The following is a 15483-nucleotide window of genomic DNA, read 5'->3' on the forward strand; positions in this document are numbered from 1 at the left end:
GAAACAGGTGAATTGATTATGGGGAGCAAGGACATGGCAGACCAATTGAATAATTACTTTGGTTCTGTCTTCACTAAGGAGGACATAAATAATCTTCCAGAAATAGTAGGGGACAGAGGATCCAGTGAGATGGAGGAACTGAGCGAAATACTTGTTAGTAGGGAAGTGGTGTTAGGTAAATTGAAGGGATTGAAGGCAGATAAATCCCCAGGGCCAGATGGTCTGCATCCTAGAGTGCTTAAGGAAGTAGCCCAAGAAATAGTGGATGCATTAGTGATAATTTTTCAAAACTCGTTAGATTCTGGACTAGTTCCTGAGGATTGGAGGGTGGCTAATGTAACCCCACTTTTTAAAAAAGGAGGGAGAGAGAAACCAGGGAATTATAGACTGGTTAGCCTAACGTCAGTGGTGGGGAAACTGCTGGAGTCAGTTATCAAAGATGTGATAACAGCACATTTGGAAAGCGGTGAAATCATCGGACAAAGTCAGCATGGATTTGTGAAAGGAAAATCATGTCTGACGAATCTCATAGAATTTTTTGAGGATGTAACCAGTAGAGTGGATAGGGGAGAACCAGTGGATGTGGTATATTTGGATTTTCAAAAGGATTTTGACAAGGTCCCACACAGGAGATTAGTGTGCAAACTTAAAGCACACGGTATTGGGGGTAAGGTATTGATGTGGATGGAGAATTGGTTAGCAGACAGGAAACAAAGAGTGGGAATAAACGGGACCTTTTCGGAATGGCAGGCGGTGACTAGTGGGGTACCGCAAGGCTCAGTGCTGGGACCCCAGTTGTTTACAATATATATTGATGACTTGGATGAGGGAATTAAATGCAGCATCTCCAAGTTTGCGGATGACACGAAGCTGGGTGAGAGTGTTAGCTGTGAGGAGGATGCTAAGAGGATGCAGAGTGACTTGGATAGGTTGGGTGAGTGGGCAAATTCATGGCAGATGCAATTTAATGTGGATAAATGTGAAGTTATCCACTTTGGTGGCAAAAATAGGAAAACAGATTATTATCTGAATGGTGGCCGATTAGGAAAAGGGGAGGTGCAACGAGACCTGGGTGTCATTATACACCAGTTATTGAAAGTGGGCATGCAGGTACAGCAGGCGGTGAAAAAGGCGAATGGTATGCTGGCATTTATAGCGAGAGGATTCGAGTACAGGAGCAGGGAGGTACTATTGCAGTTGTACAAGGCCTTGGTGAGACCACACCTGGAGTATTGTGTGCAGTTTTGGTCCCCTAATCTGAGGAAAGACATCCTTGCCATAGAGGGAGTACAAAGAAGGTTCACCAGATTGATTCTTGGGATGGCAGGACTTTCATATGAAGAAAGACTGGATGAACTGGGCTTGTACTCGTTGGAATTTAGAAGATTGAGGGGGGATCTGATTGAAACGTATAAAATCCTAAAGGGATTGGACAGGCTAGATGCAGGAAGATTGTTCCCGATGTTGGGGAAGTCCAGAACAAGGGGTCACAGCTTGAGGATAAAAAGGAAGCCTTTTAGAACCGAGATTAGGAAAAACTTCTTCACACAGAGAGTGGTGAATCTGTGGAATTCTCTGCCACAGGAAACAGTTGAGGCCAGTTCATTGGCTATATTTAAGAGGGAGTTAGATATGGCCCTTGTGGCTACGGGGATCAGGGGGTATGGAGGGAAGGCTGGTACAGGGTTCTGAGTTGGATGATCAGCCATGATCATAATAAATGGCGGTGCAGGCTCGAAGGGCCGAATGGCCTACTCCTGCACCTATTTTCTATGTTTCTATGTTTTCCATGTGTCTCTTTTACCTTGGTCTCTGGCTTCTATTTCCCTTTTTGATTTTGATAAGACATGAATCCTTCTCTGCAATGTGTTTTGTCGCATTGCAGTTCTGATGAAAAGTCAACAGCCTGAACAAACAGCTCAATCTCTCCCTGCACAGTGGCTGCCTCCCACTTCCACTCTACTCTTCCTATCTTTGCCTTGCTACACTCTTCAATGAAGCCCAACACAAGCTTCGGAAATGGCACTTTCAAAGACTTTGCAGCACCCAATACTCGACATGAGTTCAACAATTTCAAGTAGTTAGTTCTGACATAAAACACAAACTGCTAGAGAAGAACTCAGTGGATCACATAGCATCTGGACAGGGAAAAGAGGCCAACGTTTCTGGTGAGAGCAGATAGGGAGGGTTCACGTATCACTTTTTCTATTTCTCAGAGTATATCACTACTAGCTTCTGCATACCCACTTATCACCCTCTCCCCCCACTCCCTCACTCCATTTGACCCTCTTTTATCTCCTTTGCCTGCTTCCACCTATCAGCCACCTAGCTCCATCTCCCAGATCCACACTCACCTCCCTCAGCTGGCTCCCTCTGCATTATCCACATCATTTCTAGGCCCATGCATCATCCCTCCACATCTGCTCTTTATACCCTGTCCACTAGTGCTGGTGACTGGTCTTCCCCCAAAACATCAGCAATTCCTCTCCCCTCCCCCCACCGAGGCTGTGTACCACCAGCAGATGGCTTGTTTCTCCAGATTACAGCATCTGCAGTCTTTTGTGTCTCCATAGTTCTTATGTAACATCATTGCACCTTCAGTACTACATGATTTCTTTTCTCTTTACTCATAAGATATTTGACCAGCTGAGTATATTTTAGATTCAAGATTCTAGATACTTGATAGTGTGGAGGAGCAGAGGGATCTGGGGGTACATGTCCACGGATCCCTGATAGTTGCCTCACAGGTGGATAGGGTAGTTAAGAAAGCTTATGGGGTGTTAGCTTTCATAAGTCAAGGGATAGAGTTTAAGAGTCGCGATGTAATGATGCAGCTCTATAAAACTCTGGTTAGGCCACACTTGGAGTACTGTATCCAGTTCTGGTCACCTCACTATAGGAAGGATGTGGAAGCATTGCAAAGGGTACATCGTTCAAGTCAATAGTGTAAATTCTGGAAGAGCCCTACTCCAAAAGCTGATCCCTGGCTGGAGTGTGCGAATACACGAGTAAAGAAATCCTATCAAGAGTATTTTTAAACTGATGAGAGTCATGGTACAGACTGGGAAAATTGAACTTTCATGTAGCAAATTAAGCAGCTCTACAGAGAACCAGCAGCCTGGCGATGAAAGAAACCTGTCTATGCTGTCTTGATCTGTAAAATTGACAGTATATCCTAATTGCCTGTGGAAAAATTGTGAAAGATAAAACACTGAGCAAGATTTGAAAAGGTTCCTTCTCTAGGTTTCAAGTTTCATGGTTTCAAGGTTTCCCAAAGACTTTTCTCTAACTTCTCAGGGTTTTCTTTTTCTGATCGTTTCCAAGGCTTTCAATGTGTTTAAGCTTTCTCAATGACTCCCAAGCTTCCCCCTGAGCACCACCCGAGGTTCCTTGATCTAACTCGAGCTTCCCTGGTCTCTCGGCCCCTCAGGATTCCCAGGTCTCTCAAGTTCCTCAGGTCTCCCAATCTGTTGTGGTTCCCAGGCCTCTCTCAAGTCCCCCAGGTCTCTTGAGTTTTCAGGTCTTTCTGGGCCAGCAGGTGCCAGCTATAGAGAAGAGGGGTGTCCTGCAGTGACTTCTTCAGAGCTTTAGCTTCTGTTGTTCTTAGATTAACTGAATTGGGTAATTATTGCTAACAGTTGGTTAACTGGTGGTTAACAGTTATTAATGGTTTAAGAGTTCCTTGCGTTTATCTTGAGCGACTCGCATTGTAATGCGCTTTCCTGGTGCTTGTTATTTAAGTTTAGGTATATTTTGATAGGCTCAGGGATTCTGTGTTAGTTTTATTGTTGAAGCAGATGCCCAATTAGCTGCAATCGGAGGGAGCTCATTATGAGAGTGATTTCTCTCATGGTATCACATGGTTCAAGCTACCTCTGTATGATTCTGGCTGTCAAGGAGGCCCTGGAGGAATGGAATGGCTGGAGGGAGCAGAGCATCCATTCTTGGTCTGGACAGATCACAAGAACTTCTCCTATACTCAGGATGCAAAGAGACAACTTTAGTGGGCATCTATATCCCAGGATGTCCATGACTTTGTATCTGCCTGTCTCACCTGCGCTCGGAAACAGACATCACGCCAGCATCCTGCGGGTTTGTTATGCCCACTGTCTGTACCCCACCACCCATGGCCCCACCACTCAGTAGATTTCATCACTGGTCTGCCCCTGTCTAATGGAAACACCACCATTTTGGTTGTTGTGGATTGATTTTCCAAGGCTCTATGCTTCGTCGAGCACTATGACGACTTACCGATGCTCACCACTAAAATCGAGGCTAGAAGGTTGCAACTAGTGGTGCACTGTCTACACCATCCCGAGCTACCTGCCAGCCTAGTCATCATATGGGAGCCCAAGCACGGGAAGATGAACCCTGGGTGCCCTCCCAAGACTATGGTCAACATGCTCCTAGAAGACAGTGGCGTGGCTAATGTAGATGAACTGAACACACTGATGAGGGAGAGGGAGAAGTGGAGAGTCCGTCATCGTGCCCGACGCTGGCCCCCTAGGCCTGAGTCAACATAGCAGTAGTAGCAGTTTCCAAGGCTGCCCACTTCATTGCCCTTTCCAAGCTCCCATCGGCTGGTGAGACTGCCATACTCATGGTTCAACACGTGTTCAGGCTCCATGGCTTCCCTCAATACATGGTGTCTGATCGTGGACCACGGTTCACTTCCCGCTTTTGGAAGGCTTTCTGCTGTCTTGTAGGGGCCACGGCCAGCCTCTTGTCTGGCTTCCACCCCCAATCTAATGGCCAGACTGAGAGAGTGAACCAGGAGTTGGAGACAACCCAGCGCTGTCTTGCCTCTTCCAACTCCACATCCTGGAGCCCCCAATGGGCAGAGATCACCCACAATAACCTCCAGTCGTCCTCCACTGGTATGTTTCCCTTTGAATGCCAGAAGGGATTCTAGCCCCTGCTCTTCCCTGATCAGAAGATCAACATAGGAGTTCCTGCTGCTGAACAGCTGATCCAGCGCGTGAAGCAGCATTCCCAGCAGGCTGTCGACAGGCAAGGCCATTCAAGCCGGGAGAGGAGGTCTGGTTGGCATCAAGGGATCTTCCCTCGAAAATCGAGAGCTGGGAATTGGCACCGCGCTACGTGGGACCGTTTGTAGTGGAAAAGGCTGTCAATAAGGTGTCCTATAGACTGCGTCTACCAGCGTCCCTGAAGATCCACCCAGTATTCCATGTTTCCCAGCTCAAGCCAGTTACTACCTCTCCCCTGGCCCAAGTCACCCCACCTCCGCCTCCTCCCCGCGTGGTAGATGATTCCTTTGTCTATACTGTGCGGCGCCTCCTGGCATCTCGCCGGGTACGTGGTAAGGTCCAGTCCCTTATGGACTGGGAAGGGTATGGCCCAGAAGAACATACTTAGATCCCGGCAAAGGACATCTTGGACAAGTCGCTGATCCGGGACTTCTAGCCGACACAGATCTGTGGCACCTCAGGGTCTGCGCCCAGAGAGGGGCCCCCTGTCACATCCACGGATTCGGCAGCGCAGTAGATAGAGCAATTGCGCTTGTCAGCTAATTACTATTTAATCGTGATGGTATTTAACTCCATACTTGTCGTCGCAGTACTTGTTGAGATTTGGACATGGACACAGCAACACTCTCCTGCCTGCATTCCGCCTTGCCTGAGAAATTGGATAGTCAGGTCAACTGACTCTGAAGACTAGCGGCATTTGTTTTATTCTAAGTTGTTCTTTTCAGCCGCAGTGTAGGCTTTGTTCGCCATTTGAGAGTCTTAGCTCACGGTTCTGTTTGGCCTAGAGTTTATTGTTTCCTTTTCCCTTTAAAACTGTTCGTATTAAAGTCTGTGAAATATCGACTTGCCTTAGCGTCTCTCACTCCGCACTTGGCCATGTCCGCACTGGGTGACAGATACAAAGTCATCATCCTGTATGTCCTAACACTGTTTATACCATATATCTGTGAGAACATAAATTCTTAATCTCTCTCTGCATTCTGTGGTGGTGCAGGACAGTCAAGCCACAGGGCTACGACACTATAATTAATATCAAGGGATGTATGAGGAGTATCAGGCACTAAATACTCTTTAGTACGTGATGCTGAAATCAACTTTATACTGTGGTGTCATGGTCCGGTCCGTGAAGTCTGCATTCCAGTTCACGGTCCGGTCCATCAACCCTTGCTCTAGGTTTTCCTGCCTACCCTGTCTAGCTGCACTAATTGCGGCAGCTGATTCTAGTTGGGGCTGGCTGCATAAATACCTCCAGAGACCAGGGAGTGGCTGCTGGATTGTTCTTGTCCTTACTCCTCATATACCTTCCCCTGCCTTCTGTTTCCTCGCCTGAAGTCCTGCCTTGTCTTGCTGGTAACTCTCGCCTCGCCTGAAGTTCTTGTCTTGCCTTGCATTGCCTGAAGCCTTGCCTTGTCTTGCTGGTAACTCTCGCCTCGTCTCGCCTGAAGTCTTGTCTTGGAGCCACCCTGAACCTAGCTCCCTTCCTGTCCCTTGCCTCCATCAGATAAGCCAGGCCAGATTGACGTTACCCTGTGGTGGGTTCTGTCCTTTCCTGTCCCTTGCCTCCGTCGGGTAAGCCGGGCCAGATTGCCGTTACCCTGCGATGGGTTCTGTCCCTTCCTGCCCTTTGCCCCCGTTGGGTAAATCAGGCCAGATTGCCGTTACCCTGTGGTTGGTTCTGTCCCTTCCTGTCCCTCACCTCTGTCGGGTGGACATTGCGCCCTGCCCAGGAGAAGCTTTAAGACCCCAAGCCTCAAGCCTCACCCCAAGCCAAGCTTCAAGACCCCAAGCCTCAAGCCTCACCTCCAGTCTCTGATCTCAAGCCTCGCCTCCAGTCTCTGATCTCAAGCCTTGCCTCCAGTCTCTGGTCTCAAGCCTCGCCTCAAGTCTGAAGACTCCAGCCTTGTCCTACCTGCCAGCCAAGTCACGTCCTTGCCTAGTTCTGGGGTCCGAGCCAGACGCAAGACCCAGGTTTTGGGTCCTTGCCCAGTCTCTGGCTCGGAGTCCAAGCCGGGGCTTCTAGCTCTCTTGTCCAGTCCTGTTTTCCCGGTTTTCGTGTCCATGTCCTAGCCCTCATCCTGTATCCTAGTCCTGTCCCTAGTACTTCAGTGTCTGTGTCCTGCACTTGGGTCCGTTCCCAGACTCCTCCTTATGACGTGGTGGTGTTTGGAAGTCAAAGATTATAACAGCTATGTCTACATAAAGGAAATAGCTGCACCCCTTTTGAATTGTGCTGAACAGCATAATAAACCAGGGATTCCAGAACAAGTAACACAACCCACCAACCACAAATCATTCCCTTCCAAGCCGTTAAGAGTTAAATAAAAACTGAATCTCAGGAAAAAACAGGAGTGATTGTTTCTTTTATAATGCACCTGTATTGATATCAAAGCCTTTGCGTGTCCAGTACCGAGGTTTGCACTCCGGGGATCAAACCGCACTTCAAAAGTCTCGGTTTCACAGCAGGGTAGATTCTTTACTCTATGTAGCTCAGTGCTGAAACCTACAACACAAACATCAGGTAGATCACAATAAACACATTCATCTCATTATTACTTAATGAACAATATGGTGAAAAACATTGCGCTTCCCCTATAATTCACTGGTGCGCTTCTTCAGTACTATCACAAAAGAGAAGTTATATCTGGCACAACAAAGCGCATTCCAGTCACTGAATAATTCTGAATGAATCCTGATAGTTTATAATGATATATTACAGTAGATACCTCAAGATAAGTTCAAAGGCTTCAAAGGTACATTTAATGTCGGAAAAATGTATACAATATTCATCCTGAAATGCTTTTTTTCTGCAACCATCCATGAAGTGCCCCCGAGGAATGAATGACAGTTAAATGTTAGAGCCCCGAAGTCCCCCCCAGCTTCTCTGCCTCCTGGCATAAGCAGCAGCGAGCAATAATCACCCCTCACCCCAGCAGCAAAAACTAATCGGCACCCACCACCGAGCACTCAAGTGTGCAGCAAGTCACAGCAAATCACTTGCAGTACCCCAAAGATTACTCGTTCACCTAGTATTTGATATACCACTGGCTATCTCTCTCCCTAAAAATGAACAAAGAGGTGTCCCCGTTTCACAGTTACAGGCTATAATACACACAAAATGCTGGAGGAACTCAGCAGGCCAGATAGCACCTATAATAAACAGTCAACGATTCAGGTCGACGCCTTTCATCAGGATGCAGAGAAGGGTCTCAGCCTGAAATGTTGACTGTTTACTCTTTTCCATAGATACAGTCTGGCCGGCTAAGTTCCTCCAGCATTTTGAGCATATTACTTTGATTTCCAACATCTGCAGATGTTCTCCTCTTTGTGATACAGGCTGTAATCTAATCATACGATCTGGATAGAAATGCAACTTTTTTACTGGCCTGTGTGGGTGTTATGGTTTTGCTTTTATGCAAAAATGATGAGACAGTACCAATGGTGCAACAGGCAAAATTCAATTCCCAGCTTCTGACATCATTCCCACTCTCACCATTCCCTCATTTTGCTTATCACCCATACGCTTCCCCTCCCCTCGACCCACCTAAGTCCTGCCAGCTCCTGCTTCAGCCTTTCCCTTCATCTTTTTGTACTGGCTATCTCCCCTCTATCTGTCAGTCCAAATAAAACACCTTGACCCGAAACATCAACTGACAATCTCCCTCCACAAATGCTGCCTGAACCACTGAGTTTTTCCAGTGTTTTGTACGTTACTCCAGATTCCAGTATCTACATTCTCCTGTATCCCTTTCACAATTTGTGGTAAAATACTGTGGGGGGGGGTGTGGGGAGATCTCTGATGTTCCCCATCAAAGTAAATATGCCCTTGATTAGATAGCACCAAGGAAGGTCTATCTGACATAGGATTCTCTAAGTGCAGAGTCAGAAATGGAATTCGAATCGATCTTGTTTTCATTGTCCTACATAATGTGAAACTTGTTTTACGGCAGCAGTGCATAAAATTATTATGAGTTATAAATGTAACACCCTGGAAAAGGTTTCACTGCTAACATAATGGTCTTTCTGTAGAAGCAGTGTTTGGGCTATGGTTACAGATAACGGGTGCTTTGGAATGTGAGCTGCGTCCTTTGTTCGGAGAAAGATGAAGAGAGAAGATGCTGGAGAGAACCAGTCATAGGATTCGACCCGGTGGGGGATCGTGATTCGATAGAGCAAGTTGCTGACTTCGACTACGGATGGGTGAATATGTGTGACTTTTGGAAGAGTTGAGCTCCAACTTATGCACATTTGACTGTTGAATTATAATGGGCCCTTTTTGTTTTTTTTCTCTTTTCTTTAGTTAAGTTAAGATTCATAAATATGATTCCTTTAATCACATGCAGTGTGCTGTCTGTTATTACTTGTACTGAGATATAATAGGTTGCATACTACACAGCATCCACACAAACTGCGTTTTGGGAGGTTGAGCCATCTCAATCTCACGGTTTTGGTGGGACCGGAGTGTGTATTCCCTAGACATAGGCAGCCAAGGAAACCAGGGAGGTTTCATAACTAAATAGGGCAAAAATAAAGAATAACAAGGTAGTGTTCATGGACCATCTGGAAATCTAATGGCAGAGTGGAGCTTGTACCCTGGTCAGTTCTCAATGCTTAAATATGAAATTGAAAAATCCTTCACCCGTATGTTGGGTAAGGAAAAGTACAAGCAATAATTACAAATTCTGAGCAGCATAGATTAATACCAGGAAAGTTTTCCCCAATACAGAAGTTTCTAAAACCAGAAAGCATGGGTTGCTGGTAAGGGAAGGAGGTTTAGAGATGATTTGAGGAAAAGTATTTTCACACAGGCAGTAATTTGAATCTGGATCACACCGCCTGAGGCGGCTATGCAGGTAGAGGCTCTTACAACATTTAAGACTTCTGAGAGGCACTTGAGTTACGGATGTACAGACCAAGTACTGCTAATTAGGGTTATTATAGGTAGGTACATGATGGACCGAGGGCCTGCTATATCACTTTAATCACACTAATTACTGGAACCAATTTCACAACAGTTATACTTACATTTGTAAGTTCTGAGGAAGCGAGAAAGTATAATGTTTATGTTCCACAAAACAAATTCATTTGAGATTTGAAAGCAGCCATTAGCATGTATTATGTACACATTCCATACTTACCTGTATTCTTAAGAGCATGTTGGTCAGTGTGAAAGGATACTGGCAAAAATCCTGTATTTGTAATCTTGACAATATGTATCTTCACAGTGCCGAGGATTACAAACCCAAAATCCAGGAAAAACTCAGGCAGAGGACATCTGCAAACAGAAACTCCAGATAGTTTCGATGGTCTTATGAAAACACACAGGTACAAAAACTTTGATTTCCAACGACAAAGCTCATCAATCCATGACTCAGCATTGAATATGGGACAATGTACTACAGAACTATCCTGTTCATTCCGTCTCTCTACTCTTTCTCTGTTGTACTGCATAACAATCCCAGAAAATCATAAAAATTCTTATGGATGCACTCAAATTACTTCTCCGCTCAAAGCTTCTCAGGCTACGGGAATAAACCAAGAGCAATATTTAGGATGAAATTGTTTCTATATTAAATGCTATGAATTCATTGGCAAGAGAATATTTGTAAATTATATATTTTGATTTGCTACGTTGGGTTCTCTATTTCCTCCCGACACAAATTGAGACCCATGTCTCCTGCCCTGGCCTATAAGGAGGTTGTTTTTCCCCCGGTGTCATTTTTATGATGTTGTAAATGCTGCACTCCATTCACAATCAATGAACACCACCTTGCACCTGCTATGCATCCATTCCAGGCAGCATAAGGTAAAATAGTGAACAAGAAATACTTTTTGTCCTTCAGTACAAGATGTACTGTCACCTCAGAATCAGAATCAGGTTTAGTGTCACTGACATTTGTGGTAAAATTTGTTGTTTTGTGACAGCAGTACAGTGCAGGGACAACAATTGCTATATTCCAATTAAAAAGAAATAAATATTGTAAGAGGGGATTAATGAGGTAGTGTTCATGCATTCATGGGCTCAGCCATAGACACGCAAAATCAATCGGAGTTCAAAGTAAATTTATTATCAAGTACATACAGTATATGTCACCACATACAACCACAATCCATATTCCTGCAGGCATACTCAATAAGTCCATAAAAGAATAACAACCATAGTATAATCAATGAATAACCATGTCAGCTTGGGTAATCAACCAGTGTGCAAGAGACAACAAACTGTGCAAATACAAAAAGAAAGAAATAATAATAAATAAGTATTAAGAACATGAGATGAAGAGACCCTGAAAGTGAGTGCGCAAGGTTGAGGGATCACTTTAACGATGAGGCAAGTGAAGTAGAGTGAAGATATCCCCATTGGTTCACCAGCCTGATGATTGAGGAGTAAAGCTGATGGTGTGAGTCCTGAGGTTCTGGTACCTTCTTCCTGATCCCAGCAGTGAGAAGACAGCATGTCCTGGATGGTGGGAGTCCTTGATGATGGATGTTTGCAACAATGGTCATGTAGATGTGCTCAATGGTGGGGAGGCCTTTACCTGTGATAAACTGGGCCGTATCCACAACTTTTTGCAGGATTTGCCATTCAAGGGCTTTGGTGTTTCCATACCAGGCTGTGATGCAGCCAGTGAAATTCACAGGAAGGTATTATTTCCTGCTTGACACTGCTGCCTGCCGTAACTCCAACAGTGCCCTTAGGTCAGCCGCAGAGTTAACAGCCAGGAGCCACCACTCATTAATGTTTTGCTCCCTTAGGCCTGGTGAATCTCCTTGTGACGTCTCCCTGCCACTCCTGCAGCTTCCAGTGGAGTTAGTCAGTCCCCCAATTTCTGTCCTTCCTCCTCAGCCACGGTCAAAAGCTGTCCTTTTCTGTCTCTTCAGCTAACTCTCTGGTGGCCCTCCTGAGCCTCGCTCCAGTCACTGCCATAACACAGAGTAACCTTGTCATCGATGCTTCCTCCTCCACAGGGTAGGTGATGATCCTCCAGACAGCGTCCTCACACTCAGCTCTCAAGTCTGAGTACTTCAGCCTCTTCCACTCATGGGTAGCCTCCACTCCTTCCTCCCATAGGGTAATTAACTCATTGAGGAGGACTGTCTTGGCAGCCATGGACCACAGTACTATGTCTGGGTGGAGAGATGTGCTGGTGATTTCCATGGGGAACTGTAGCTGTCTGCTGAGATCTGCCATCATGTCCCACTTCTTACTGCCACTCCTCACCAGTGGCTTAGTGGAGTCCCTCATCTCAATGACCTGTTGGGTTTTCTCCTGCTTGTACCCAGGCTGATCGATCTCTGTGGCAGCTGTAACGTCTTCCTGAAAAGGCCAGGAAGCCTCTGTCCTGACTGTAACTTCATTGCTCCAACCATCTGCCTTGCTTCATTGGGATGTTCTTGAAGGCTGCCACAAACATGTTGGGAGAGATGTTACCCTGTTGTAAAGTCTCAAAGCGAGAAGCCCATCTGGTGGTCACTAAAGTAATCGGAAACCAGATCTCTAACACAGTTGGGAATGAAAAGAACTTCATCACAAAGTTGCTGAGCTGGTGAGGCTTAGATCCATAGGCATTTGCAAGATCCAGCCACAAGATGTGTAGGTCACCTTTCTCACGCTTGGCTTGTTGGATCTGGTCCCATATCAACGATGCATCCTCCAAACTTCCCAGGAAGCCTGGAACTCCTGCCTTCTGGCAGCTGGTGTTAATGTATTCATTGTCCATGAGGGAGATGGTGATCCTCTTAGCCATGACTGAGAAGAAAATTTTCCCCTCAACGTTCAGCAGTGCAAAACTCCTGAACTGGTTCATGGAACTGGAGTTCGGCTCTTTGGGGATGAACACTGCCACAGCTCTTTGCCACTCTGGTGTGATGTGCTGGATTCTCCAGGCAGTTCTCATTAAGTTCCACAGGATCTTTAGCACACAAGGTAAGTTTTTGTAAAGCTTGTAAGGAATTCTGTTCAGATGTGGCTCTGATGCTGACCTTGCCTTCTTGACAATTTCTCTGACTTCGCTTAGTTTGGTAAGGGAGGCGTCAAACTGGACAGTTCGAGGAGCAGGACATGGAACTTTCCTTGTTGGATCACTGTACTAGTCCTTGATATGCTGCTCCAGCTCCTCTTTGGTGGGTTCCAGCTTCTAACAGCTGTCAGGTGTATTTGAAGGGATACTTCGGTCCACAAGCCAACCTTCTCCTGTGTTGCTTTCACTGTTGGTCTGCCTTCGGACTAAAGCTTTATGTCCTTCTGCCCTTCTTCCCTTTTCTCTTAGGGTAGTGACTTGTTTGAGGTCAATTTTGCCAAATCTGTCTCAACACACCTCATAGAGGAAAGCTCGAAAGGAGTTAAGTTTGTCTTCCACTTGGCTGTGTAGCATCTGCTCTAGGATCAGGCTGAGGTCCACGTCCATTCCCGCCACTCGGCCATGTAGCGCGTGGTCTAGTATCAGGCTGAAGTCCATATCTATCCTCGTCACTTGGGCACTTTGTTCACCTTTGGCTACTTGACCTTGTACTTCCTTCCTAGTTTCTTCCTCACAGCTTTGCGGAGTGGCTGCACAGATGGAGGTGATGTCAGGCGTGTTTGTGTGCTCACACACAGGGGGCAGGGTTACCCTCTATATTGGGTCTTCTTCCCCTACCAACAAATCACTTCAGCAAGGTTGAGTCCTTCAGCTTGGTGGTTTTCTACCTGGCTTGGGGTTCCTCTTGTCTGATCTTCTACAGCAGTAAAAGGTTGCTATTGGCCTTTTCACCCCTGAAGGATTTGTAGCTCCCTATGTGTCATCACGTTCTCCCATCCACACCTGCACTTCCGAAGGATCTTTGTCTCAGTGTCTATATTCATTATGGTCATTGCCGTATAATCCATCCTTTTGGGTCCATCTTTCATCCTGCCTCTAGGAGGGCCCTTGGGTTGTTTTCTCTTATTTGTCTTCATATTCATTGACAGATATTTCCAAGAGGCTACTGAATTGGGTGACTAACCACCCACTCCTGGTGCAGAGTTTCCTGCGGTCATCCAGTCTTCCCCGGACTCTAACTGCCCTTTCACGGTAGTCACTGGATATCCAGAAGTCTCAATGAGCTTTTCAGCAGGATGCTGTCAATATACTCTCCATTACACATCTACAGAAGTTTTACATGTCATACCCAATCTTTGCAAATTCCTAAGGAAGTAGAGGCTCTGCTGTGCTTTCTTCATGATTATACTTACATACTGGGCGCAGGACAGGTCTTTTGAAGTAATTATTACACTGAGGAACTTAAAGTTGCTAACCTCTGATCCTCAGATGTGGACTTGCTCATAGTGCTCTGATTTTCTCCTCCTGAAGTCAATAATTAGCTCCTTGGTCTTGCTGACTACTCAGCCAGATTTTCAATCACCCTCCTATATGCTGATTTGTCACCACCTTTGATTGGCCATCAGCAAACTTGAATATGATATTGGAGATGTGCTTAGCCACACCATCATAAATGTGCAGGGGGCTAAGCACACAGCCCTGTGGTGCGCCTGTGCTGATGGAGATTGTGGAGGAGATATTGTTGTCAATCCTAACTGACTGGGGTTTGCACATGAGGAAATCAAGGATCCAATTCCACAAGGAGGTATTGAAGTCAAGGTCTTGGTATTGAATGCTGAGCTTTAGTCGATAAATGGCATTCTGATATATGCATCTTTGCTCTCCAATAGTTCCAGGATTGAGTGAAGAGTCAATATGATGGCATATTGTGGATCTGATATTGTGAGTCAATATGTGGATCTGATGCTCCAGTAAGCAAATTGGAGTGGATCTAAGTAGTTTCTCAGGCATGCGTTGGTATGTTTCATCACCAACCTCTCAAAGCACTTCATCACTGTGTATGTAAGTGATAATGGATGACAATCATGGAGGCAAGTTAACATATTCTTCTTCAGCATCAATATAACTGAAACCTGACTGGTATGATTGAAGTGGTTGACTTGCACAGTTGTTGCTGCTATACATAACTGCGAGTTCATTCTAAAAGGCATTACCAGAAGACAGGTTGCGAACATTGTAACACTGCTTAAAAAGGGAAAAAAGACAGAATAATTTCAGGTGAATTAGCACTGTCCTTGTATTGGGCGAATTGTTCCAAGCGACACATGTAATTTTCATTTAGAAAAGAACAGATTACTCTCAGGCAGTTTATGTGGAATTGCTAAGAAAAGCTGTTTGTATTGAATTTTTCAGGGATGTAAGAATAGCACATTTGATGTACTCTGAAAGGATTTTTGCAAGGTATTTCACTAAGTGGCAGACTGTCTAGATAAATTAAAGCCTATGAAATTCAGGGCAATGTGGAAAATCTGGCTCAGTAGCAGGAAGCAAGGTGTAATGGTTGACAGGGTGTTTTGAGATCAGAGAGCTGTTTCCAGCAGAGTTTCCCAGCACTGTCCACTGTTTTTAATTATACCTACCAATAATTCAATTCAATCAAATTGGGAACAGGAAAGGATGCAACTCACAGGTCCGTG

General features: G+C 45.5%; 1 protein-coding gene across 1 annotated transcript in view; it reads right to left on the reverse strand.

Moving 5' to 3' along the window:
- Window positions 1-15483, reverse strand: part of hydin (HYDIN axonemal central pair apparatus protein) — a 977428-nt gene that overhangs the window by 423897 nt on the left and 538048 nt on the right. Inside the window, exons 32-33 of the mRNA XM_063066586.1 lie at window positions 10124-10260; window positions 7361-7488 (exon numbers count right to left, since the gene is read on the reverse strand). Coding sequence (XP_062922656.1) covers window positions 7361-7488; window positions 10124-10260 — 265 coding nt within the window. The remainder of the gene's footprint in view (window positions 1-7360; window positions 7489-10123; window positions 10261-15483) is intronic.

This window comes from Mobula hypostoma, chromosome 14 (assembly GCF_963921235.1).
Source record: "Mobula hypostoma chromosome 14, sMobHyp1.1, whole genome shotgun sequence".
Lineage (NCBI taxonomy): Eukaryota > Metazoa > Chordata > Chondrichthyes > Myliobatiformes > Myliobatidae > Mobula > Mobula hypostoma.